The sequence below is a fragment of the Rattus norvegicus genome, chromosome 1 (assembly GCF_036323735.1).
Source record: "Rattus norvegicus strain BN/NHsdMcwi chromosome 1, GRCr8, whole genome shotgun sequence".
In the NCBI taxonomy this organism is placed as follows: domain Eukaryota; kingdom Metazoa; phylum Chordata; class Mammalia; order Rodentia; family Muridae; genus Rattus; species Rattus norvegicus.
Window position 1 is genome coordinate 185,031,693 of NC_086019.1, and position 26,636 is coordinate 185,058,328.

Here is a 26,636-nt window from a genome sequence, read left to right on the forward strand (position 1 = left end):
CTCTCACTTTTGGGTATATACCTAAAAATGGAATTGCTAGATCATGTTAAGTCTGTGGTTTTTGTTTGTTCGTTTTGTTTTTTAGGTATTTTTATATGTATAATCTTTTGCCTGCATGTGTGTCCATGTGTGTGTCCGATGCCCACAGAGACTAGAAGAGGGTGTTGAGAATCCCCTATAACTGGAGTTACAGATGATTGTGATGACCATGTGGGTACTTAGAGTCAAACCAATGTCCTCTGAAAAAGCACTAAGTGTTCCAAACTGCTGAGCTGTCTCTCCACCCCCTTAAGTCTGTTTTTGAGGATTTACTGTACCTTCTCCATATCCCCTATATTATTTACATCCCCACAGACTAACTTCATTACATCCTTGGATCTCACCCCCCAAACACACTCAGCTGTCAGTAATGATGGGTATAAAGGGTCAAGTTCAGGTTGCAGACTGCCTGGGACTTGAGAGACTTACACAGAGTATTAGGTATGAAGTCTGGGTTCAGAGACTTCTCAAGAAAACATAAGAGATGTCTCTGTGTATGTTAACTTCTATAGGTAATTTTTCTACTCTGTGGGTTCTTCTTTTTCCTACCCTTTATCCCTCTCCACCCCCAATTTCACCCTGTTATCACTAGATTGGAGAGAAAGAAGGGTGGGGGCTGGGGAGGGGAGATCCTTGAATCTAATCCTTTCTTCTTGTTCTTGTTTCTTTGTTTGTAGCTGGTCTTTGTTACTTTGTGGGTTCTTCTTACCCTCCCACTCCCCATTTCACCCCTATCACTAGGTAGGAGAGAAAGAAGGATAGAGGGTAGAGAAAGATCTCTTTGAGCACGACTGCTAACAAACTGTAACCAACTAACCCCCACCCCTGAACAACCAACCACCACCCATACCCACCTATTGAGGCTCTAGTATTTATAGTCTGAGAAAATCCTAGAATTCCAAACATCACACACTTGCAGAAACTATCTGCAGCTGGCAAAACTATTCCCCTGCTAGAGCACGAGGCAAATTGTAGTCAGCAGCTGTGAAGGAGCCCCATATCCTCACACCTGGGATTAAAATGAAAACATATTCTTATATTATTTCTGCGTTTTAAAAAGAAACCAAAATTGCAGAATTCCCTCTATAGGCTGCTTTACCATGTGGAGGTGGAACCTGCCCCTATGGTATTTGGAAGCCTTGGACAGAGATTTATATCCTCACTGACTTCTGTCAACATGTTTTTCACATACTAACCGTAGTCAAGCATCTATAGCTTTGGTAGGGCAGGATCAGATTGAACATTTCGAAAACAAGGAGAGTTATAGTCTAGGGACGGGACTGGACAGGACGGGACAGACCAAGGTTGGTGGTGGAAGGAGAGACTGCTGTGTGTGAATACTCGATGAGACTTTGAATGGAAGGAAGAGGTAAATGTAGACTCTGCTATATCAGACACAGGTGGATTCTAGACATTGAGTTGCAGATAGAAAGAACCTTTCTCACATCAGTTTTAAATAACTGGGGTGTTATATTTGAAGGACCTCATGCAGAAGTAAGTTTGAATGACTGCATAGCTTCCCTTGGTTTTATCCTCAGTTTCTGTCTTCGTAGACCTACATGGTAATAATTAAAATACATTACCCCTCCAAGTAGAAGTTAGTTCATATTAAAACTTGGGAGTGCTTTGGCCTTTGTTCTGACAGCTTGTAGGTTTCTAATCTGTCCCTGTATGTTCCTACTTCATTAAAACAAAACCATGGCGGCGAGATAGCTTAGTGAGAAGGCTGCTTGTCACAAAGTATGAAGCCTGCGTTTGATCCTGGATACCGGGAGGAGACGACTGACTTTGCAGGTTGTCTTCTGAGTCCCAGTGTGTGCAGTGGTACAGACATATACATAAGTATAATAAAAACTAAAAGCAAAGCTTATAGTGGTCTGGGAGGGAGGGTACTAGCCTCTTCACTTACTTTGCCTAATGGAAGACTAGAGAAGGAGTGTACAGATGGCCATCTATGTTTAGCTGGGCAGGCCGGCCGGCGGGCTTCTTCAAGGAGTCATTGTCACCTCACATGGAGAGGGCAGACAGCCTTGCCTGAGAAACATGCTAGGAGAGGCTCCAAGTTACAGTTTCTGTGCTACATTGTGAATGTGGGCAAGCCACTCCTTTCATTTTGTCACTAAAAGAAAAACTGCAGGAACTCATTAGGGTTCCTGGGCAGGCTGAGTAGAGCTCCCAGTGTATCATGAGGAATGGAACTGAGTTTACAAGCAGAATTTTAAAATATTAGGGATGAGATTGACCTGCTGTCAGCAAAGTTTAATTGTCACAACATTAAAACTCTGTAATTTTTGGTTCAGAGAATATATTTCTAGTTTTTAAAATTCCTAACACAGAAGCCACTTCCCTGCAGCTGAATTTTGAGGTGGAGTAAGTGAGAGGTTGGTTATCGTAGTGAAATAATGCTGCTGCTTCATGTCTAGCTTCTCTTCCATCACAGACCTAAGATTGTTGTTTAGTTTAATCAAATGTATAATTTGTGCTTTTGAATTGTTGAGCTAAAGCATTATACAAGCATTTCTTTGATTGTTTATTTCATTGTTTAAGAATAGAACTGATAACATTTTACTGTGGAAGCAGAGTCTGCATAGTAGACTGTTCTTAAGTGCTTCTTTAATGAGCTCAGCACAGCTTCTGAAGTCGTTAGGTAGTGGTCTCACGGTGATAAAGCGCTTCTGAAGCTCTAATGTTAGATCTATTCAGGGGGCATTTAGTGCAGACAGACACCTACAGCAAAGGAGCTGCCTGCTTTCTTGATTTGTTATAAATAATCTTAGTGCTGGGAGGCAGAAGCAGGAGCTAGTTTGAGGCCAGCCAAGGTTACACAGCAATGTAAAAATCGAGAGAGAGAGAGAGAGAGAGAGAGAGAGAGAGAGAGAGAGAGAGAGAGAGAGGAGAGAGAGGAGAGAGAGAGAGAGAGAGAGAGAGAGAGAGAGAGAGAGAGAGAGAGAATCCTATAAGGTAAAATACCATGGCCTGGTCATCTAGCTTAGTACAGTATTTGGCAGGTAAGCATGAGGACTTAGATGCAGTGGCCCAGTACCCCTGTGAAAAAGTTAAGCATGGTAACATGAACTTATAATCCTAGCAATATGGAGACAGATACAGGAGACTCCCTGGGGCCCACTGGCCTGCATTATTGAGTTCTAAGCCAATGAAAGACCCTGTTTCAAAAAAAAGAAAAATAATTGGTGGCATCTAAAGACTAAGACCCAAGATTGACTTCTGGCCTCTACAGTTGCCATTGGTTTCTTACCTGTCCTTTGTATAATGTAAATATAAATTATAGGTGCATATTTTGAATCCATATTGATTTAGAAGACAACGCTATTAGCCTTTATTGGCATCTTAGGTTTTGTTTTTGTTTTTTTCAAGATAAGAGTCTCACTCTGTCTTGGAACTCACTATATATAGACCAGGCTAGTCTTGAACTCATAGAGATCTACCCAACTGCCTTCTAAGTGCTGGGAATAAGACATGCACCACTATTCCCTGCTCATCTTAGTTATTTTAAAAGTTGTCTCTAAGTGGGAGAAATATTAACTAAGTTCTTTTTGATTTTCCAGAGTGCTTGGTATAAATGAATGGCAGAATACAGGGTTCCAGTATGATGTCATCAGCTGCTTAAATCTGCTGGATCGCTGTGATCAGCCTCTGACATTGTTAAAAGATATCAGAAGTGTCTTGGAGCCCACCCAAGGCAGGGTCATCCTGGCCTTGGTTTTGCCCTTTCATCCCTATGTGGAAAACGGTAAGTGTGGGCAGGCCAGCTCTTCTCAGAATGATTATCTGTTGGTATTTGTGATTTTATCTCAAAAACGACTAAACATGGTCTAGTGTTTCTCAGTTACTTGGAATTTAAGATAATAAATACAGTTAGCCATGTGTAGTATCACCTTGGTTAATGCTTATCTTAATACAGATTTCTCAGCATTCAGTACTTCCCTGGCATTGTAATAATTCATACTCCGCTGCGCCAGTGCTTCTGTGTCCGTGCTCGCTGCCTTTCAAGAGGGCTTGAACTACTTCTGTAGTGGCTTCTAAGCCGCGTCAAGCCATCGATTCTATCTCTTAATCTGCTAGTAGATGTTTCTTAATGTCATGGCTGTTTTGCTTTACATTTTGTAACTCTTGTCTCAGACTCTAAAATTGATGAATGTTCTGTTTTGAAGACATTCATGTTCTAATATTTCTTGAGTAACAGGCTTTTTTAAACATTTATTTTATTATTATTTTTAGAATTGTTTTTGTGTATGTTTGTGTATGTGAATACAGCATTTGCAGAGGCTGGAAGGTGGCATCAGATCCCCTGGGAGCCATACTTGGGTTCTGGGAACAGAACTTGGGATTCTTTGAAAGACCAGTGCATACTCTTAACTTTGAAGCCATTTATCTCTCCAATCCTCGGAATGTGGTTTTGTAAATTAATGGTGCTGCTCTTCAACAATATTTGATTGAAGAGTGTACTAGAAGAGAAAGGTTCTTTCCTGATAGGTTCACTGCAGCTTCTGGTATTCACTGTGAACTTAATATCACAGTGATTCATATTTTAAGCTGCAGTTGTTTGTACTTTAGGTCATATTGAAGACTATGGCTTTAATGCTCTTCTGTATTTTGATAAATTAATGGACATTAATATGAAACTACTTGTTATACAGGTTAATATTTTTAAAGTCTTTTGCCTTTTTTTTCTTCTTGAGACAGTCCTCATGTAGCCCAGGCTAGTCTCAAACTTACTATGTAGCCAAAGATGTCCTTGAATCTTTCATCCCCTGCCTTCACCTCTCCGGTGCTGGGATTTATGTGGTGGCAGAGATTGGACTCACCACTTCCTAATATTTGGCCAACAGTCTGCCAATCAAATTGAATCTGCAGCTTCTAGTTTTCTAATTTTAATGCCCAGACTGGACATTTCCTCAACTCTCAAGTACTTGCAAACATTTTAAAGGAATTCCTTACTATTTTGCAAGTGTTAGAGTCACTACATATTGTGGAAGCCAATATTTGAAGAAATAACATTCCTGGTTCTTGCGATTGTGGAATACTGTGGATTTATGTTACTGTGTGCACTCGTGCTTCTTAATTCTGTTCTTGACCTTGTAGTTTCACCCATGCCATAGTCTTTCCTTCTGTCCTTTCTTTTCTTTTCTCATTAATTCTTGCTTGTTTGCTTGCTTGCTTGTTTTGGAGACAGGTTCCTGCAGCTTCAGCTGGTTTGAAACTCATGGTCCTTCTGTTTCAGTTTCCATGAGCTGAGATTTACCGTGGTCGTCATGACAGCTCCTCCCTCTGTACTTCATGCCTGTCTGTACATTTGCCAAATATAGTTTTTGTTGTTGGTATGGAAAGTAGGAAATATTCTCTCTCTCTCTCTCTCTCTCTCTCTCTCTCTCTCTCTCTCTCTCTCTCGTGTGTGTGTGTGTGTGTGTGTGTGTGTGTGTGTGGAGGGGGAGGGGGAGGGGGAAGGAGGAGGAGAGGGAGAGAGGGAGAGAGGGAGCGAGTGCAGGCTTTAGTTGACATTAGTTGTCTGTCCCTGCTGCTCTTCATCTTTACTCTTTGAGACAGTCTCACTGAACATGGAACTTACTGCTTTATGTCTGGAGCATCAGGTAGCTTGCCTGTTTCCTCCCATTGCTATTACAGTTCCATGCTGCCACATTAGTCTAACCACAAATTTCATTTCTTTGTGTTTCTGACAAGAAAAATGGAAAGGAAGTGAAGCTAACAAGAGAGCAGCCTTCACTTAGGACTGAGAACAAGTTCCTCGACCGTGGGTGTCAGAGTTGCCTGTGGACTCTGAGGAGTCTGGCCTGTGGCACTGGACAAATTTGAGACAAAGTCTTGTTGCTAGGGATGACCTTTATTGACCTGTAACTCCTTCAGATTGTCTGGAGCAGGCTCCAGTAACTACGAGATCCTGATGATTTCCATGGGATTGGAGACTTTAAGGCAGAGTGCGCTTAGCCTGTTTGGCCTAATTAATTATTTAACAAAAAGCAATTCTAGGTGAAGTAATTACTCTTTTTGGCATGGGGTTGGGAGGGGTCAGTGCATATAACTATAATTTTGTTGTTTAGGCTAACTTAGAAAAGGCAGACTACTGTGTTTCTTTTTAATCTTGGTTCTCTCACTGAGCTTTCCTTAAGGATTGGTTATCAGGTGAGACCTATTTAGAGAAAAGGATGTAATTAAGGAGAATTATGTTGTACAATTGATAATTAATCATGATTAATTTGTTAAAATCATAATTTATGCAAAATCACTTGTGGTAAAATTGTTTGGGCTGCTTGCAAAAGGGTATGTAATGAAAAATCTACTTTTTTACTCTAGATCCTTTGTGATTTTAGGTCACCTTAAACATGCTTCAGATGTTTCTCTACCTGTATGCCAGTAGAAGCCATTAAGAATACTTTAGATGCCTTCCCCTTAAATATATCCGGGACTACACCTTAGTCATTACTGGAGAGCAGCAGTGATGTGATGAGCTGTCTCAGACTGACCCATGGGTCTGGGTGGTTACATGGCGTGGATGCAGGGAGTGAGCGGTTAAATGGCATTGTTACTGCTTTAGATACTGCTTGATTGATACACTTTTGAAAATTCCATTTTATTAAGAGTTTACAAATCTAGGAGTTAGTATTAAATTTTATATCTGAGTGCTGAGCATCTCTGGAGATGATCACACTGAAGACACAGGGGTCACTGTGGCCCTCCAGCTCTTCTCCCATCTCCACTCAGTGCAGCACTAGCTTGTATCTGTGACATCCTAGTGAAAGTGTCATGAGTGCTAATATTACTTTTTTTTTTTAACGGTGCTAGGGATTAGACCCATAGTCTCACATGTGTTACACAATGCTCTTTACTGAAGTATATCTTAGCCCTTTACATTTTTAAAAATGCGTTTATATGTATGTGTGTTGGGAGATGTGGATGTCAGAGGACAGCCTGTGGGATCTGGTTCTTTCCTTTCACCATGTGGGTCCCAGGAATTGAGGTGCTCAAGCTTGGAGACAAGCCCTTGTACTTTCTGAGCCAAATTGATTTATGTACAAGCTTTGGGGTGCAGGTTTGTACAGAAGCCAAATATTCCTAAGGAGCTGGAGTTACATGGGTGCTGAGAAGAAAATCCCTGTGAGAGCAGTAACTACTCTTAACACCTTTGCAGTCACGCCACATGCCCCTTCATTTTTATTTGAGTTAGGGTCTCACTAGGTTGTTCAGCTGACCTGATTTTATATCATTGTCCTGCTGATTTTGCAGAAAATAATTGGGAATGTGATTCTCTGTTTGATTCCTTGAATAATTATTGGTAGGATTGGTCTTTGAAACTATGTAGGCCTCTGCTTTTGAGGAGTAGCCTGTTAGCAGCTATCTTACGCATGTATGAAGCCCTGGTCTGATTAAGTTAGACTGTTGCGGCTGTGTTATTGTTGTTTTAGTGTCCTCCTGTGTAGTCTTGGTTGGTCTGGAACCTGATATGTAGCTTGGGTTGACCTCAAATTTATGTTCGTCTTCCTGAATCCTCCTGAATTCTAGGATTTATAGGCTTACCCACTATGCCTGGTTAGACATTTAGTCTAAAACTCCCTGGCAGATAGAAACAAGTAGGGCTCTTAGTCAGTTTTGTGGAAGATGCTTAGTGTCAGAAGGCTAACCCCTGTTTGAATTTGAAATATTGGTTTGCATGACCTCTCATTAATCTGAGAGTTTTCACCTGTCCAGAATGGCCAATACTCACTTTGGAGTTTGTTATGAGGGTTAAGCCATGTATTGAACAGTGGCCAACTTTTAGGTCTGGATTTTGGTATTTGATCCATGCTAGATTTATTCTAGTCTTCTTTATTCTTTCACAGTGTTTTTATTTGTGACTTTACTGATTATACTTGTTCACAGTTCCTCAGACAGAAGTATTTCAGATTGCCTTTTTGTCTGCCTTAAAATGATAACAAAAGTGGTCAGAATCCAAAGGCTTCATTCTGCCTTTTAACTGTCTCAGGGTGTATTCTCTGTTGGCGTGTGTGACTCAATAGCTATATTGCTATTGGTAACAGGTTTGAGATTCTTTACAAAGGTGAAAAAGGAATGAATTCTTTCTGAAAACCCTATTTGCATGTGTTGGTAGGCAAATCAAGGTAGAGGACATAGATAGAAGATTTCTGGGTCCATTTGCCTCTTCTGTGTTAAGCCTCCCTCCCATTGTGCTGGGTCTAGGAGATAGGCTTTTTGGGAGGTGATGGGTTCCTGAGGTCTGCCTGCTTTGCTAGAGGTCCCAGAGCCTGCACTCCACCTCAGTGGTTTGGAGGAGGTACCTAACCCCCCGTGTGGCATCCTGATTCCACTTCAGCCTCCAGAACTGTGCAAAAGACATTTCTGCTGTTTGTACTGTACTTTGTCATAGCAACAGCAGCCCACTAACATCCATCTCATCGTCATTTCCTCAGTGCTTGTGAGAGACTACAGGCATCCTGAAAGATTCCAGTCTTAGTGGGAGGTTCCAGTTTAGTCTTTAATAGGGAAAATTCTCTGGATGCCCAGAGAGTAAGGAAGGATTTAGCCAGTATTCTCTGGAGAAGGCTCAGTATGTGTGTAGGGGCTGTTTCTCATCTCAGTTGAAATGTAAGAAATTTTTAAATACAATTATTGTTCAGTTGCATTCATACAAAGGTATTTGAAGGCCTCCAATGTGCCAGGAAGAGCCAGGCACTGGAAATACAAAGATAAATTTGAGCCCTAAACTTCTAGTTGTGATTCTAGTACAGATTGTAGCTGTAGCAGTCAATGTTGGGACAATGTAGAAAAGATAGGGCAAGGTACCATGGGGACAGAGAAGGAAAGATAATTAATTGGGACTTAGGGAAGGCTTTGTGTGCACATCTCTAGCTGTTGTGTTTGTTGTCTTGTTTTTGCAGTGCTGGAGTTGAACTCAGGCCTTGCCCATTCTCTTGAGCTGTGTCTTTGGAGTATGTTGCAGACTCACACAAGACTGTATGTAAGGCATGAAGATGTGGCCTGGGGTCAGGGCAGAGCAGGGTCACTGTAAGCCAGTGCACGGCAGGCAGGCCTTGCAGAGTGGAGTAGCCAGGTGTTCAGTGAGCATTGGGTCCTCTTGCGTGTGACACCAGAGGTGAGAGGTCCTCCCTCTGAAAATACCCTCCAATTTTAATCTTAAAATCCATCTTTGAGATAGGTCTTGCCTTTACTCTTTGGGGAACTACATTAGAATTCAGTCCTAATACATTAGAGACTTGTCTCTTGGGAACAATGCCAGAGTACAATCACTAACAGAAACAAATGGTACGTGGGTCCTGCTCTCCTAAGTGGAAGTAGTACCTGCTCCTTTCTGCCATCTGGTTCAAAAGTTCATTTCTTTTGCCTAAGCTGGTAGTTTCAAAGTCAGGGGATTTGCCTCTTGAGTTCATATTCTTAGGAGATTCATTTTGGAGTGTGGAGAAAAAGATGACGCACTCACAGGCTCTATGAGGCCGTGTGTTGGAAAGGGAAGGAGGGAGGGGGGCTGGCGAGATGACTCAGGGCTAAGTGTGCTGTTCCTTCCCGGCACCCACACTAGACAGAGCACATGACCTGTCATTGCAGCTTCAGAGACTCTGATGTCCTCATTTGGCCTCCGTGGCTTTCTGTGGGCACTTGTACACAGACCCAGACAAATGCACACATGTGAATAAAAAATAAAATAAAAATTTTAAACAACAAACCATCCAGCCAAAACACTGCTGTGTATGCCAATTTTATTCCTTTTGTGTATGTAAATTGCAAATGTACTTGTGTGCATGCATGTGCACGTGTGTGCATGTGCATGGAAATAAGATGAGGTTATCCACTTCTTCCTCTCCAGTTTTTGGGACACATATCAGGATTTGAGCCACAAGTTTCAGACTCTTCCAAAGAGACTTTGAAGTGTGTGAAGACTGTATTTGAAGAGTGCGTACCATTTACGTTTATTACTGTTTAGAAGCGCCTGACTGAGGTCATACACTGTGATCGAGTTGGTGAGCAGTGTGCTCGTTGGTACTTACATTCAAAGAACAATTCCCCCTCCCCCACCACTGTTTTTTTTCAGACAATGTTTTTCTGTTTAACAGCCTTGGCTGTCCTGGAACTTGATCTTAGATCTTAGGCCTGAACTAAGAGATCCACCTCCCTCTGCCTCAGTGTTAGGATTAAAGGCAGGTAGGTGCCACCATACCTGGCTTAGGTCACCTCAGTGAGATAGTGAGGACCTTCTGTATCAGGCCCTCCTTTCAAGCTCACTAGGTCTGCAGTTCTTTGGCACCACACTGACATCTAGAGTCAGTTGTCTGCATTCCTGAGGCATTTTCTCACAGGCTTTGGGCTTCCTCTGTTTAGAGTCTTCCTCTAGTCTTTCAGTATTGTTTTGTTGCTGGTACAGCCTAAGTTGTTTTGTATACCTCAGCTGGAGAATGTTCACTGCCCACTGCTCCATTACAGTATCTGAAGAAGTCATTTTTGTTCCAAGATATTGTTTGCAATGAGTTTCTTTTACCTAAAAATTGATCTTCTCCTCACTCCTTTTGCCCTTCTCACTTGATTCTAATTGTTTCATCATTTCTACAACTCAGGAAAGTATTTTTTCCCCTCAGAATTGAGACCTGTGGTTTGACTTGAAGCTTTCTTCCAGTTAATGGCCATCACACATCTAGTATGTTGGGTAGACTGACAAGATGCACATGATAACAGTTTTTAAAAGCTGAAGGTGAAGTTTTTCTTTAAAATGAGGCTCCTTAGACTGTTCCTGGAAAATTAGAAAAAAGGTCCTCCAGTTGAGTTTTCTTGAGGTTTTCACATTCCATCATTATGGTTCGTGACAGTTACTTCCGCTCTGCCTTCTGGCGTGACTGGCTGTTTTCCCACTTGTCCTGCCCTTTTCTCTTGGTGGTGGCAGTGTTTTTGAGACAAGATAACATGTCTCTGACTTCAGGTTCATCCTATAGTCAGGGATGACCTTGAACTTCTGACTTTTTATACTACTACACAATGTTGGGAATACAGGCTTGTGTCACTTTGCTGAGTTATGTGGTGCTGAGGATCAAAGCTAAGACTTCATGCCTACTGGGCAAGCACTTTGCCACTCAAGCTACACCTCAGCTCTCTTTGCTGTTGTTTGGATTGCTGTATGTCCATTCACACTGCCATAGATTCTGGAGTTGCACTGTCAATGGTTTAAGTAAAAAGTCAGCACATCTATGGTCTTCCAGGGCTGGGGAGTGCTTTTCTGTTTTCATAATTGCCGTCTTGCTCCTGTGACAGTAAACAGGGAGCTGTAAAGTACGTTAGCAATGCCATCCTACTCTACATAGGAGCTACTTTGTAACTATGCAGGTTTGGTCTTGTGTATACTTGGAATCATTTTCATGTATTTTATTTGTGTGTGTGCCTGAGTATATGTGTGCTCATGTATGTGTGTGTGTAAGTGCTTGTTTCTGTTTGAATTTTCAGTTTTGTGTAAGCATCTGCACTCCCACCCTTTGCTTCACTGTTGTGTGGTCTTTTGACACAGAATGTCCTGTACTGGGTAGCTCAGGACCACACTGGGCTTTAGATCCTTTGTCTTCACCCAGTAAGTACTGAGACTCCATGTACATGTGTCCACACTCCTCTTGACTTTGCTTCTGAAATAGGGCTCAGGATCTTGCTATGCAGCCCAAGCTGGCCTTGAGCTGGTAATTCTGCCTTAGCCTCCCAAGTGCTGAGGTGATAACCTTCCAGTTATTTTAAAAGTCTGGTTACCATTTTTTCCTTTTTAAAAAGTCAGTGTCTTTGTTCATAAGCCTGGTTAGCTTGCAAGTTGCAGTGTAGATGAGGTTGGCCTCATTTTTTTCAGAGACAGCCCTGCCTCTGCCTCCCAAGTCCTAGGATCAAAGGTGTGAGCCTGCATACCTGGCTCTATTTCTGCTTTCTTTAGAGTAGAGAATATGGGAACTAAAATAAAATCTGTCTTGATGTTATTGTCAAATTTTTTACTAGGAACTTTAAAGCTCTTAGTTCTAGTCATGCTTCAGATGACTGACTTTTGTTGAAAAAGCACTTAGGAGTCAGAGACAGGCTTGTCTTTGTGAATTTCAGGCCAGTCTGGTCTACATAGCAAGTTCCCAGCAAGCTAGGATTATATAGGGAGACCTTGTTTCAAAGAAATAAGATAAAATAAGCCCTAGCTTCAATAGGAAAAACTGTCAATAGGTAGTTTTGTCTTTATCCTTTTTTATATCACAGGAGGATAAATTTAGTATGTAGGTGATATTCTCTTTTGTTTAGAAAAAGATTAGATTTTATTTTTAAAAACTGAATCTGGGGATGGGACCTTAATAAATATTGGACAGGTGCTCTGCCACTGAGCTAAATCCCCATTCTCCACTCCCCTAAAAAAGGACAAAGGAAATCACACTTCATAGTTATCATCCTGTTGTATTTACCTCTTTCCTAGTCATCAGTTCTCTGTGTACATTGTCATAGAAGGCTTAGCATTTCTGCCACTCATTGTGGAACAGGTAGGTCGCCTTAAAGTAGCATGCCCCGGGGAATCCTGAGTGTGACTGAGGATCACTGTGTTGGGATTTACCCAGTCCCCAAGTTTAGCAAGATGCTGCTTTTGTACCATTGACAAATTTATTTTTCCCTTACTGGTAACAAGTGACTTAAAAATACTATTTGATTTATACAGATAATGTAGCACTGACTTAGGATCTCCTGCTCACTGGGTGCAGCATGAAGTGGTTCTTAGTCTGAAAGCCCCTTGCCTGTACTGAAAACGCTATTTCCACACCTCTAACTGTTGAATGTTTTATCAAATGTCCTTTGACATACTTTTGGCGAAACTGCTGTTCTGGTAAACACACTTTGAGAAAGAATCTACTAAAGGAAAACTTGATGATTGATAGCTTGTTCGCAGCATACTCTTTCCAGTGATAGATGCTGTTGTATACTTACAGGCTGATGACTTGTTTCCACATATCTCTTATGGTATAATTCTTGAGCAATTTCCTGGAAGATACGTCGAGCACTCTTCTGCAAAATCAAAATGAAACATTTGTCTTTCAGGAGCATGAATGCTATCTTCATTGCAGGGGATTCAGCAATGGGATCCCTCTACAGCCACAGTTAGCTCCTTAGCTCTGAGTTTGTTTAGTAGAATTTATGACTGAGAACTGTCAGGATGGCAGCTTCCTGCCCAGATGATGGCTGAGGATCCCTAACTGGGAATGGGAGCCTCCAGGGTGGAAGTTCTTACTGTATTGTTCTCTTAACACAGTTTACCATTGAATTGGATCCCGCCCATTGCGGTATAAAAACACAAGTACTCGCAGTACCTTTTTCGAGTCTTCCTTGGTTTCTCTGCTTCTTGGAGTGTTAGATTTTGACTGCCAAGAATAAGAAAATCCATGAGCATTTTGTGATCTTATGCTGGAAGAAGCCTGAGCTGGTTTGAGCAGTGTTTGAGTGACACACATTAGGTAACTTTTACAACATTTTAGGTGCTTTTAATTAACAAATGAATTTAACAACTTAATTGGATGTTTGTTATAGCATGTGAACAAATTTTAATAAATATTTATACCCCGACTTTTCAACATACATACAGACCAAAGATGCTCTTTTGGTATGTTTAGTTTATTTCTGCTCTGAAAGCTTGTCACAACTTCAGGTTTTCCTAGATAATAGGAACCCATCCCCTCCCCATTCCTCACCCTTGCAGCAGAAAGCTGACATAGGTGTTTAAAGACCTTCTGGACTTTAAAGAAGAAACACTATGAATGCTGTCTCTGACTAATAGTCTCATTGGTGAAGGGACAAGGTATCTGCAGCCTCCTCTGAGGTGGAGACACCAAAGTTGTGAGCCAGGTGTTTGCTGGGCCAGCTGTTTCTGAAGTGGACAGAGGAGAATAACCTCTGTATGGTAACACTGGAGGTGAGGGTGTTTGACTTACTCTGAAGAGGACTATGAAGATCACACACACACCGGTGACGTAGACTGCGAGCAGTGCTAAGAGCACTATCAGGAGACTGTGCACCTCCCTGCTGAAAAGTCTTTCTTCATGGTGGAAACATAAAGGGACAGTCATTGTTGAAGCATGCTCCTGCAGAAGTCTGTGGAGCATCGCTTAAGCAACATTTACAGGTGGAGCCTGAACTTCGTGTGCTTGCCCCTCCCAGCAGCATCTACCTGGGATCCTGTGAGTAGAAGATGCTCAAGAATGCGATGGAATCAGTTTGATGGTCTTTAAATGTGTTAGACCAGAAATGCTTCTTCATAAAATAAAAATGTTAAAATTAAGGTGAAGAGCAAGGTATAGTGGCCCACTCTTTAATGTCAGCACTCGCATGATAGGCTCTGAGTTAGAGACCACGCTGGTTTACCGAGTAGGTTCCAACACAGCCAGGGCTACAGCAGGAGACTGTCTCAAACAACCTAATTGAGTTGGACATCTATTGTAATGCTAAGAATCACTATTGTGTTTTAATTTTTTCCTCCCTTTCTCATGGTACCATGCTGCTGATTGAACCTCCTGCTTCACACATGCTTAAGCCTTCTACCTCTAAGCTACATCAGCCTAAGAATTACCTTTTATAAACATTACTTAAGTACATGGACATTGAAATTTCCTGTTGCTAGAATCAATGAACAAGAATCACCAATTCTTTTAGTGCAGTGCATATATTTTCTTGTGTATTTGTTGGTGCAACTGTTAAAAGCTAACTTGTGCTGTCTGGTAAAAACTAGAGGAGGCCATCTATTGAAGATCTTAGAGCCAGCTCCCTGCTTTAAATGCAGTTGTGCTGTGTGACATGTACATTCCTTAGTGAAAATCTCCAAGGAGAAATACTGAACCCATCTTTATATTGTGAGTTTTCTCTTTGGGCAGAAAGTGCCCTGTGTTCAAAGAGAGGATTAAGTAACACATGTGCCTTTCAGTACTGATTATGTGAAACATGAAATATAGTCAGATACAAAATTATTTTCCATCAACTTATAGTTCTAGCTAAATATCCCATAAGTCCTGTCCAATGGACTCAGTTTGTACAATGCACATTTTTTAAAATTTGTAAAACATCACAACATTTTGCCCATATTTTTAAACTTTTATTTCACAAGCATAAATTATGATATAAATCTGGTAGTGTAATACTTTAGCCCTGGCATTATCTTTTTTTTTTTTTCTTTTCTTTTTTTCGGAGCTGGGGACTGAACCCAGGGCCTTGTGCTTGCTAGGCAAGCGCTCTACCACTGAGCTAAATCCCCAACCCCCTGGCATTATCTTGATACAAGCTGCCAGTTCCTAGACCCTTCCTGATTGGCTCCATCTAGTATCCACAGACCCAGAGGCAGTAGTGGGCCTTCTCAGTTCTTTCTCCATCCCCAGATTTATTCCCGAGAGCCAAGCAAGCACTCTTTTTTCCTGTGCTGCAGTGTCTAGGTGTAACACAGGGAGACAGGTGAGTGCAATGTCTAGGTGTAACACAGGGAGACAGGTGTGTGCAATGTCTAGGTGTAACACAGGGAGACAGGTGAGTGCAATGTCTAGGTGTAACACAGGGAGACAGGTGTGTGTGTGTGCATATCGTCTAGGTGTATGGAGACCTGTGTGTACTGTTTTTAGGTATAAACACAGGAGAACTGTGTGTGCAGTATGTACATGTAACTCAGGGAGACCTATGTGTCTTACTGCTTTCTCAGAAACTGGCTTAGTATTGAACCAGCTAGAAAATCACTCTGTAAGAGAAGCAGAAATGATCAGTTAAATTGGACTTTGAGAAGATGGAAAATTAAACACAAATTTGGAGAGAAGCCAAAGTAGATACTTGGCCATTATCAGAAGAAAAACTGCTTGTATATCAGAAGAAAAACTGTTAGCTCTGGCTTCCCGAAGGTCCCGACAATCCCTCACTCAAATCAGGGACTCAGACCTCCCTAAACACCAGCAGTAATTTCGCCAAGCCAACCCTTGAGTAAGTCTGAGAAAGACATTTCAAAGAGACACATGCCTATGGTGCCAGCTCCTTGGAATGCTGAGGCAAGAGGAGTACTTGGGCCACGAGTTTAAAGCCAGCCTAGAACAGTATAACAAGAATTGATTTAAAGGTAAAAAAAATAGTGAACAACAACAACAAAATTAGAGAAAAGGCTTCACACAGTTATGAAGCTAACAACCACACACACCTTAACAGATGTGTGTAGCCCTGTGGACTGACCTCTTACCACCAGTGTAGTCCCGTCTCCAGTCTGTTTGGCTGTTGGTACCTTTTCATTGGGAAATGCTATTCCACAGATGTAGATTGCACTGTCATTTGGAGACAGCCTGTTAACAGTGAGGGAGACTCGGTTCTGGTCCAGGGTTTCTTTCACTGTGAACTTGTCTGCCTCATTTCTGCATCCGTCCAAGCACAGAGCTTCAGGCTGGTGAGTGCCACAGCGAAACCACAAGCTTTTTGGTTGCACTGCAGGGCATCCAGTTGTAGAAAAGGTACACTCCATGGTGACAGTCTGAGACGTGTAGTCCACCTCTAGGTAACCTGGCTGTAGCACAGATACAGTACAGGCGCCCACCACACCTGTGAGGAAGCACATGGGTGTTCAGGGGCTTTGTTGTTGCTGTTTCTTGGCACTGTTGGGCCAGGGACCGGTCAGCCTCTGTTTCTTGTCCTATTCCCATTTTTAAAAAAAGACTGTAAAGACAACAGGTGTCCTTGCCTGTGTTAACTCATTGTTGTATTACCTCATGGTTGTTGGTGTGCCATCTGGCTACCTGAGGACAACCTCAGAGGTACTCCTGTGATCATTCTGACTATTGGACTAGTGTGCCTGAAGCCAGAAGTACACACAGTCCTGACAAACGTTCCCTTGATCTCAGGCCACCCTTTTAATCTTGGAAGAACCAGTTTCCTCTTGTGCACCCCTTGCTGTGGTATGTGATTGAGCCTTGGCAAGTTTTTTGTCTGTTGGAGGCTGGGTTGCCTAGAGATGAATCTGGTGTCCATTTGGGAATTAGGATAACAGGAAGGATGTACCTATGAGAAAATGCAGCCCTGGCTTAGCCCATGGCCTCCCCAACTACTGTAGAGCTGAGGCCAGAGAGTCCCCTGTGCATTAGTTACTTGACTTACTATATAGTAACAAGGAGATCACAGACTGGAGTTAGACTCCACCTCTGTGATTGTAGCTCAGAGTGCTGCCTGGCTTTCCTATCATGGTGAGTGGGATGTTGCTCCTTTGTGCCGTTAATGTAGAGTTTAAATGAAATGAGCCCCAAGCCACAGTTTCTAATAGGATGTAGCCGTTAATTGCTGTTCTACCTGTACTAAAACTCGCCACTCTGGAGGTACTTGGAACTTGAGTTTGCGTCTTGACCTTCTAGCCCAAGACACGATGGAAAACCACTCAGGTGCTTCTTAATGGGAAGTCTCCTTAGGCCCTTTTTGAGGCAAGGGACCACCACATGAAAAGTGGTATTGGTTGAAGCAGCTGTGAGTTTTTAGTTCAAGTTCTGCCTAATTGTATAGGTCAAATGGCCTCAAAAATAATGGGCCAAATGGTCTTATTTATCCTACTCTGTTCCTGAGAATGGAAAAAGTCCAAATCCTCTGATGCTTGTATTCATTTAGCCGAGGTTCTCAACCTTCCTAATGCAGCTCTTTATACAATTCCTCATGTTGTGGTGACCACAACCATAGAATTACTTCATTGTGATCTTGCTACTGTTAGGAATTGTAATGTAAATATCTGATATGCAGGGTATCTGTTACTCAATTCCAAAGGAGCTGCAACCCACAAGTTGAGAACTGCTGATTTAGGAGCCATGGTTGTTTTTCACTTAACATTTTGTCTTAAAGGTTCCCAACCAGAGCAGCAGAGGCAGTAAAGTTAGCCGCAGGATTTGTGAGAGTATTCCCACATTTCTCCTTGAGCATTGTGTTCCTTGAGGTAAGCTGAGGCTCTGTGCTGACTGGCTGAGAAGAGTTAGGAGTTAGTCAGCGGGGAGTACCACCTAGCTTCTTGTGTGCCAGGAGGTCCAGCCGAGGGCGGTGGGCTCCCACTAGCCTGTTTACTGCAGGGACTGCTCTGCAGACTGGAAATGGATTGGTCCTGTTGGTCCCACATGCAGACAGAACCCCAGTCTCGGGTGCCTTTCAGTTGAAGATTTAAAAAGTAAGCCAACCTTTAACACAGTAAGAAATACTTGCAACTTGGGAATTTCCTCTTAGTCTCTGTTGGGGAAACTGAACAGGCCAGGGGAGGGGACAGCGTTGTTCCTTCCCCCTCCCGTTGAGCAACATTAGTCAAAAAGAGAAGTCTGGATAGTGTCTCACTAAAGCCCCTCCTGTGAAGGTTTTCTTTTAGGAATTCCTAGGTTCTGTAGTTTTTTGTTTTAAATCAGTTTCCACTGAAAATGTTGAAAGTTGAGCTCCGTGGTGGAAGTAAAATCATCCTACTCCTTTTTAAAAATGCTTAGGAAATAAGTAGAGAATTTATTTTGGATTCCTTGAACTTATGTTGTGTGTGCTTATGTATGTCAGCCTGTTCAAGTGTGTATATGTTTGTGGGCATGCGGGCATGAATGTACAGATGTGTGTGGAGGCCTGAGGACAGCCTTGGTTGTGTTCTTTGGAATTACTTACTTTTGTTTTCCCAGAGAGGGCCTCAGTAGTTGAATAGGCCAGGCTAGCTAGTGAGCCCTGGGGCTCTGCCCAGCTCTGCCTCCCCATCACTGAGATTGTACGTGTGTGCCACCAGGCCTGACTTTTTTTTTTTTCCCTTTTTTTTGGAGCTGGGGACCGAACCCAGGGCCTTGCGTTGCTAGGCAAGCGCTCTATCGCTGAGCTAAATCCCCAACCCCACCAGGCCTGACTTTTGCATTGTTCCACTAATCACATGTAGGTCCCTCTGCTTGCATAGTAAGCACTTTACTGAATTAAATCTCCAGCTCCAACATTTATCATTGCTGTTAGCATCAGAAGCTAACCATTACTGTTATTATTTGTGTTTTTAAGACAGGGTTTCTCTGCGCAGCCCTTGCTATCCTGGAACTTGCTCTGCAGACCAGGCTTTGAACTTAGAATCCTCCTGCCTCTACCTCCTGAATGCTGGGTTTGCAGCACCACTGCCCTGCCCAACATTTATTATTATAGAAAAATGTCAAACATGCAAAAGTAGCCACCTTGCACGGTGGACTCAGCCTTGCCTGCTTTACCTTAGGCTTGTCTCAGGTCTCCTCACTGTCTCATCTATTCATTCCTTCGTTATCCTATCTGCAAGCATTTCATAATAGAGCTGGAAAGATAAAGCTTTTCTCTCATGCCAACCAAGCACTGTACACAAGCAGTATGTATTCATTGCAGACAGTAGAGCAGTATAAGACATTGCCGTGGGTCCTTAGCCAGAAGAGCCACTGTTAACATGTAGGCATAATTCATTCACTCCTCCCCAGCCCCTTCTCCCCTCCCTCTGAATTTCTCCTTTCCTTTTCTTGTGTGTACTGGAGAGCGAACCTTGCATATGCTAGGCAAGTAGCCTACCACTAGGCTACTCTACCATTTCTTTACAGATGAGAAAAAATTAACTTCAAGAACATTTGCTCCATTTCTTGCCCTGCAATCCAGATTTTGTGGGTAAATCTTAGATTATTTAAACTATGATGAAAGAAATAACTTTTATAGAGCTAGAACAGGTACAGATAGAATTTAGAGATTAGTTATATTATCAGGTGGCTTTTTTGTAGGACAAGTTACAGCTTTAAAACCCAAGTTCTTTTCAGCCTTTAGAAACATTGTCTTATGAAAGTATTAAGCTAATACTGTGCAGTGTACAGTAGTCCAGAGCTTGCCTGTGGGAACTGACTGAGTGACCAGCACAAGTGGTCCTGAGCAGATTCTCTCTGGTAAGATGTGCTCAAAGAGCAGCCAACCAAGGGCTGATAGAAAACGCATCTTCAGCTATGCCTCAGTGCCTAGTTCTGTGGGGAGAAGAGACACTGCCGTACTGTAGTGCTGCCTTCGTAAGTTATCTGCTAGGAGCTGAAAGTCTTCATGATTAGGTGGCAAGCAGCAGTTTACCTAGTGGAATAGAGAACAGAAAACCCCTTACCAACTTGAAGAAGGATCAGGCTGATTCCTAGCCGGAGGCCCCTCCTGCTCGTGCTCACAGGGCCCATCGCTGGTGCATGTGCCGCCTTTTCCACTTTTCTCTCTTCAGAAAGGAAGAAGTAAAGAGAGGAACTCATATTAAGGAAGCACAAGCAGGAACTTTTAGAAATTGCATAAGCATGGTTTGTAATAAGTTTCACCATTTAAAGTTGAGATTTCAGTCTAAGCATGCATGCATATTAGAAATTATCATGGGCGTCTGATAGTCTTTGTGGAGGTTGCAGGAAGTCATGTGCTCCTCAACCAGTGCCTGACATTTTAGAGTGTTCTTATTGATGTGCTCTGCTGTTGAGTGCCTCTCAGGGCTAGAAACTGCTAGGCGTGAGCAGCAGCAAGAGGCCATGTTTCCTGTAGGCCTAGGAGAAAAAACCAGGGAGTGACCAAAGCATCTGGTATGGTAAAGAAGCACACAGCTGCTGTCAAGCCTGTGCGCCTGGCTTGAATTCAAAGATTTCTTAATGTTGACAAGCGATGCGGATATGTCCCCTGGTGCTTGTTTTGGGTCTGAGTCACACACAGCACCCTCTCTCCCCCAGCCTGTACTAGTCAGGTGGTTCTTTGTAAGTAGCAGGAACTCAGGCTGATCAAGCAAAAAGAGACCTGTTAACAGGACTTGATGTGGCTCTTGGAGTTTTAGAAGGCCTGGAGAGCCTGTGACTTCCCAAGTGAGGAAGAGCTTGAGTCACCCTGTGAAACTAGTCTGATGCTGTGCACTAGGTGCTGCAGACGCTGTCATTATCACCCACTCATCTGCCCACCTCCCTACCCACCTGATGTTATTGCCCGCACTTGGCAAAAGGCCTCATTCTGTGTCGCCAGCTCATTCCAGTTTTGGCAATAGGCTAAGGTGTGGCACCAGTCCCCTGCTGCAAGAAGACCAGAAAAGCAGCTTCCCTTCCCACCAAGAATTAACTCTCCCAACAGGGATCAAATGCAGTGCTGGCCACTGAAAAGTGTCGTCTTTACTGTTTGCCCTGTGCTCTGTTACCTGCTGGTGTGTATCTGTCCCCTTAGCATTGGAATCCTTGCTGTGAATTTAGTGGCATGTTATCAGTCTCTTTCAGCTCCATATCCAAATGGACTTTTGGTTTTGTCTGTCTGTAGTCAGGGTGTGGCTTGCAGGGAATGAAACCTTGCCTGCTTCTCGTACTTCAGGCTCCTAATGCGCATAGGCTTGGAAGTGATTGACAAATGACTTAGGGAATGGATCACCTTCTCTTGTAAAGCACATGTGTTTCTGTGAATTGAAATTCCTCATGAGTTTATTTTAATTTTCAGCCAGGCAACTTCTAGACAGGAAGTTGAGTAAGTGTTCTATGTACATGATTCTTGTATGTCCAAACCTACTTTCTTTCTTTTTTTTTTTTTTTTTTTTTCGGAGCTGGGGACCGAACCCAGGGCCTTGCGCTTCCTAGGTAAGCGCTCTACCACTGAGCTAAATCCCCAGCCCCCCAAACCTACTTTCAAATACTAGTGGTTACTCTGACCCCCATATTCAATATTCCCCGACTAATTTTCTGAGCCATAAAAGCAGTTCAGTCAGTGTGGGCTGTGGATGCAGCAGCCTGAGAGCATCACTTTGGGTAAGTTCTGCCACTCCTGCCAGGCTCTGTCCACTTGCCTTGAAGAGTGGCTCGTTCAGAGATGCCGCATCCAGGGTATCGGTACCCGGAACACTAGCTCCCCCTGCACATCCCTCTTATAGTGAGTCATTGTTCAAGAATTTAACTTAATGTTTTTATTTGTTCTAGTAGGTGGCAAGTGGGAGAAACCATCAGAAATTCTGGAAATCAAGGGACAGAATTGGGAAGAGCAAGTGAATAGCCTGCCTGAGGTGTTCAGGAAAGCTGGCTTTGTCATCGAAGCTTTCACTAGACTGCCATACCTGTGTGAAGGTGACATGTACAATGACTACTATGTTCTGGACGACGCTGTCTTTGTTCTCAGACCAGTGTAAACATGTGGAGGCCCAAGTCTTCAGAGTCACCCCTGGAATCTGCCCTCCAGAAGAGGAGGTGCATCCAGTGATGTGAGGGGGACCTCTGGGGACTGTCATTCTCAGTATCATGTAGGAATTTAAAAAGCCAAAATACTAATTCTTTCTTTGTAGTGTGTAAGGGAGTGTTTTTAAAAACAAAACCCAACTCTTTGTGTATTTTTAATCAATTCTTTACTCAGAATCACGCTCCAATGCAGGTCACTCTCCAATTATGATGGAAGATATTTTTTATACTTAATTGCTGTAGGGACTCATTCCCAGACAAAGCAATAGTCATGATGTCATGGAACCGATAAATGGATTGTTTTTAATAAATGAAGTCTGGCAATAAAGCTGTCCATTCAATTCCAAATATTGGTTATAAAGTAGAACCATTGATACTTTCATGTTTAGAAACTCCTTCTCTTACTATTCAAAAAATGTTTTTAATCATGCTAATAAATGTTTTTGGAAATGACTCTGGCACTGTGTTTGTGTTTCTCTCAGACTGCAGCATTGGCTTCAGGAATGTGGGTGTGATAGAGAAGCCCAGGGAGCTTTGACACCCCAAGAATGACCACCCCAGATGATACACAGCACCTCTCTGTCAGTGTTGTAAAACACCTGCTTCTGGCCACAAATCAGCTTTGTTTTCCTAGACTTCCTTAATCCCTCAGGATCGAAGCTTTCTGTTGCTTTGACTGACAGAACTCAGCCTAAATAGACATTCCGCTTCTTTCTCTTCCTCGAATGTCATCTTCCCAAACTTGGCTTATCCCCAGGTCCTTAACTGAGAATAAATATGTTTGCTGAATCTAACAGTGCTCCCAATAAACCCAGAAATATAGCGATAGAGGAGGCCTCATTACCAAGAGTAATAGTCATTGTAGACACTAGTCTAGAACCTAAAGACCCAGTAGTCACAGTGGTGACAGTATGAGTGAGGTGTCACAGTATGTTATCCAGGTGTTTGTTACTTGTGACTATTACACACAGAAAACTACAACATCTGGGCATGAGGGCCAGAGTGCTCTGTGTAGTCAGACAAGGGGGTCACAGGACTGATGCACAATTGTTAGTGGTGTGGTCTTATTTTCTTTCACCAGGACTTTGGGTAAATGAAGTATGGACAGTGGCCTAGATAGTGAGCAGAGGAATGCAGCAACCTTAAACTTCTTTTGCGGTGGAAATGTGCTTCTTTTTTGGTTCTTTTTTTCGGAGCTGGGGACCGAACCCAGGAAATGTGCTTCTTTACTGGCTGTTTTATCCTGTCAAAACCAGGGACGGGTGTTCAGGGCCAGGTGGCTTCAAAGCAGCTCCTGTCTTTGAAGTTGAGGTCTATTGGAAAAAGACCACAGGAAAACAGAGAGCACGTGTTTATGCATTTTAAAGGCAAATTCTCAAGAAAATCAGAGGTTCTTTGAAGACCAGTTTATTAAAATGCCATTTTGCAGCTTGGAAGCCAGATGCAGTCTTAGTGTGTTGTTACCTTTGGCCACTAGATGGTGGTGGTGTTTGCCGAGCGGCCATGGTTCACCTCCTGTGGAATCCTACTTTTCTCCCAAGTATGATGATAGTGCTGCTTTGTGTGCACCATTCCTGGCTGAGTGCTTAAAGGCAGTGAAGGATGTGTTCGAGAAACCCAGAAGAGCCCCGCTGTGGTCAGGCAGGCTTGCTAGTTGACCCTAAAGGTGAGTGCAGAAAGGAAACACAACGTGCACCTGGGATTCCTGGCGCCCTACCCCTGCATTCAAAACCCCTGGAGTGTGGAGAGCACTGATTACAGAGAACTGGGGCAAGAGGACACAATGCCTCTAGTCATTTCACCCCTCGGCTGAGGTCATTAAAACCCTTCTGTATTTTCCACCTTCCCATTAGAATTGTCAGCAAGTTTTCTGTTTGTTGTTTGTTTTGTATAGCAGCTTGCAATAAGATGGGCTGGGAAAGAGAAAACTGAGGTGTTCCAAGCTTCCTCCTGACGCTCTGTCTTCATTGACATCGCACAGGAGTCAGGCCTTGGCCCCTACAGCACAAAGTTGGGCTGCTCACAGACTTACAGCTCATGTATCAAAGACACATCAGAGTTGAGCTGTCTGTTAAGCAAGCAGGAGGACTGGAATTTAGATCCCTAGAACGATTTAGAGAGCCTGGGATCCCAGCATGTAGGAGTCACACATCACTGGAGCAAGGTAGCTACCCAGCTTAGCCAAAACCACAAGCTACGGGTTCTGTGAAAGACTCTGCCTTAGTATATAGTGGAGTGTAATTGAAGAAGCTACCAGAAGCCTTGGACCACGGCACCACACGTGTACCCTCACATGTGCGTGCATGCACGTACAATACAACATACTGGAAGAAGTTCATATTGCATTCACCTGAAGAAATACTTGTGATGTAAATGGGACCATGACACACCCTAAAATTAAACAGTGCTGCAACATGAGAGTCCAAGGTCTTGCAACTGGTGGATAGTGAGACGCTGGCTAGAAAGACTGAACAATGATTAAAGATCTAGACTACTGGATCCAGGCTACACACATCTGCATTTCGCTTTATCTGTTCAGTGTATTGTTCTGTCTACCTTTTGGGCAGGAATTCAAAATTTCAAGTAGTGTCTTAATTTTGAATTATTTTAAAAGTCAAGTGACTTGGGGCTAATTATGGGTTTGTAAAAATTTAGAGTTATCTCTGTTGTGCTTTATAAAAAGAGAAGGAATATGGGGGAAGTGTAATCAGGTGTGGGGAAAAGGGGTACCTCTGAGGGTCCATGCTGAGGCATCCCTTCCCCCTGAGGGACCAGCCACGCGGATGACGGTGATATAGTATAGAATAGAGTTTATTCAGGGAATGGGGAGGGGAGTTGAGAGAGTAGTGGAGACAGAGAAAGGCAGAGACACAGAGAGTAGGAGTAGAGGCCAGCCATGAGCACGTGAGAGAGATGGGGAAAGAGACGAGAGGACCATGAGAGCAAGAAGGCAAGAGAGCAAGAAAGAGGAGGGGGCAAGACATACTTGGCTGTTGGGGGGCAGAGCTTAGACAAAATGCTAACAATAGCTGACTTAGCTCTCATGTAGTTGGCCCTAGTGCTCTGTTTGATGGACCCATCCATCCTATGCTCAAGGCTGTTGGGGTTTTGCTACTTTTTCTAATGGTCTTTTTCTCATCCCCAGTTTCCATTCAGGATGCCCCACAGCATTGGGTGGTTTTTATTTTTTCAAAGACTTTAATTTTATGTATATGAGTGTTTTGCTTGCATGATTATGTGTGCCTGGTGTTGGTGGAGGTCAGAAGAGGGTTCCAGAACTGGAATTACGGTCTATTGTGAGCTGCCATGTGGGTGCTGGGAACTGAGCCCAGGTCCTCTCAAGAGCAGCCAGTGTCCCTCCTCACTAAGCCCCGTCTCCCGCTGATTTTGTCTTTTAATTATTAGTTCTCACTGGAATAAAATGTCATCATTGTTTTTCCTTTTTCCATGTTTTTAAAAATGTAGTCAAATGCATGTAAACAGACTAACAACCAGCCATTTTGTTAGGTGTAGTCCTTACAGTGCAGCCTTTTCCCCATCTATCTTTAGAGCACTTCATTTTGCCAAAGTGGAAACTCTACCCATTAAATAACTAACTCTGGATCTTAGGTTCCTGCACATACAGAATCATGCAATGTGTTTGTTTTCTGGGGTGTGTGTGTGTGTGTGTGTGTGTGTGTGTGTGTGTGTGAGAGAGAGAGAGAGAGAGAGAGAGAGAGAGAGAGAGAGAGAGAGATTGGCTGGCTTATTTCACATAGCATCTGGAGTCTGGAACATATTTATAGCATGTGCCAGCATTTCCTTTTTAAGACTGAATGCTATTCCATTGTATGGGCATACCACATTTTGCTTATCCATTTCTCCACTGATAGACACTCACAGAGCTTCCACATTTTAGCTGTTGTGAACCATGTTGCTGTGAATATGAATGTATAAGTAATTCTTCAAGACTGCTTTCATTTTTTTAGAGAGCAGATACTCTAAAGTGGAACTACTGGGTCATTCTAATTCTAGTTTTTTAAAGGAACTACGATGAAAACATTTTATATTCCCACCAACAATGCACAAGAGTCCCAATTTTCCTACACCACTGCCGACACTTACATATTTTAGGTAATAACCCCCGAATGTGCACGAGGTGATACTATTTTATTCTCATTCCTTAATGATTAAGGCATCATACTTTCAAAGTTCAATTTGGGGCATTTGGCTTCATTTCCTGGTAAAGTGCACTTTGTAAATATCTACTGGTACCCCTGAACAACAGAATCCTTTTTCTCTATGAAATCTCAGACTTCCCTGGAGAATTGGGAGAATATTATTACATAACTAGAATTTAGGAGTCCCTCTGGGTTTGAAAGTCACTATGCCCTATTCAGACGGATTAATGCTTTCATTATAAAGTCATTTTAAAATTACTTT

General features: G+C 42.8%; 2 protein-coding genes across 8 annotated transcripts in view; one reads left to right on the forward strand and one right to left on the reverse strand.

The window, feature by feature from the left end:
• Mettl9 (methyltransferase 9, His-X-His N1(pi)-histidine) overlaps nt 1–22,667 on the forward strand; it is a 47,407-nt gene extending 24,740 nt beyond the window's left edge. For 2 of the 7 annotated variants that reach the window (XM_008759659.4, NM_001163164.1), the window contains 2 exons: nt 3,606–3,790; nt 21,963–22,667. In XM_008759659.4, the coding sequence (XP_008757881.1) occupies nt 3,606–3,790; nt 21,963–22,168 (391 nt within the window). In that variant the 3' untranslated portion in view covers nt 22,169–22,667. Of the gene's footprint in view, nt 1–3,605; nt 3,791–8,948; nt 10,109–21,962 lie in introns of those variants that run through there. The other 5 variants (XM_063284069.1, XM_006230154.4, XM_008759658.3 and 2 more) reach the window with 4 other exon arrangements.
• Igsf6 (immunoglobulin superfamily, member 6) lies at nt 9,770–20,264 on the reverse strand. The gene is made up of 6 exons (NM_133542.3): nt 20,153–20,264; nt 16,264–16,623; nt 14,001–14,104; nt 13,383–13,433; nt 13,003–13,080; nt 9,770–11,316 (listed from the first exon to the last, which is right to left on the reverse strand). Exons 1-6 carry the CDS (start codon nt 20,217–20,219, stop codon nt 11,260–11,262), a joined length of 717 nt encoding a protein of 238 aa, NP_598226.2. The 5' UTR covers nt 20,220–20,264; the 3' UTR covers nt 9,770–11,259.
• Nucleotides 22,668–26,636: the final 3,969 nt, after the last annotated feature.

Bases quoted from the DNA above. Each gene is read 5' to 3' on its own strand.
- Igsf6 (NM_133542.3), bottom strand. From the start codon at position 20,219: ATGGGCCCTGTGAGCACGAGCAGGAGGGGCCTCCGGCTAGGAATCAGC. The intron at 14,105-16,263 runs GTCAGTCCACAG...TCCACCATGAAG, and splicing joins GACTACACTGGTGGTAAGAG to AAAGACTTTTCAGCAGGGAG. The intron at 13,081-13,382 runs GTACTGCGAGTA...TTGATTTTGCAG, and splicing joins CCAAGGAAGACTCGAAAAAG to AAGAGTGCTCGACGTATCTT.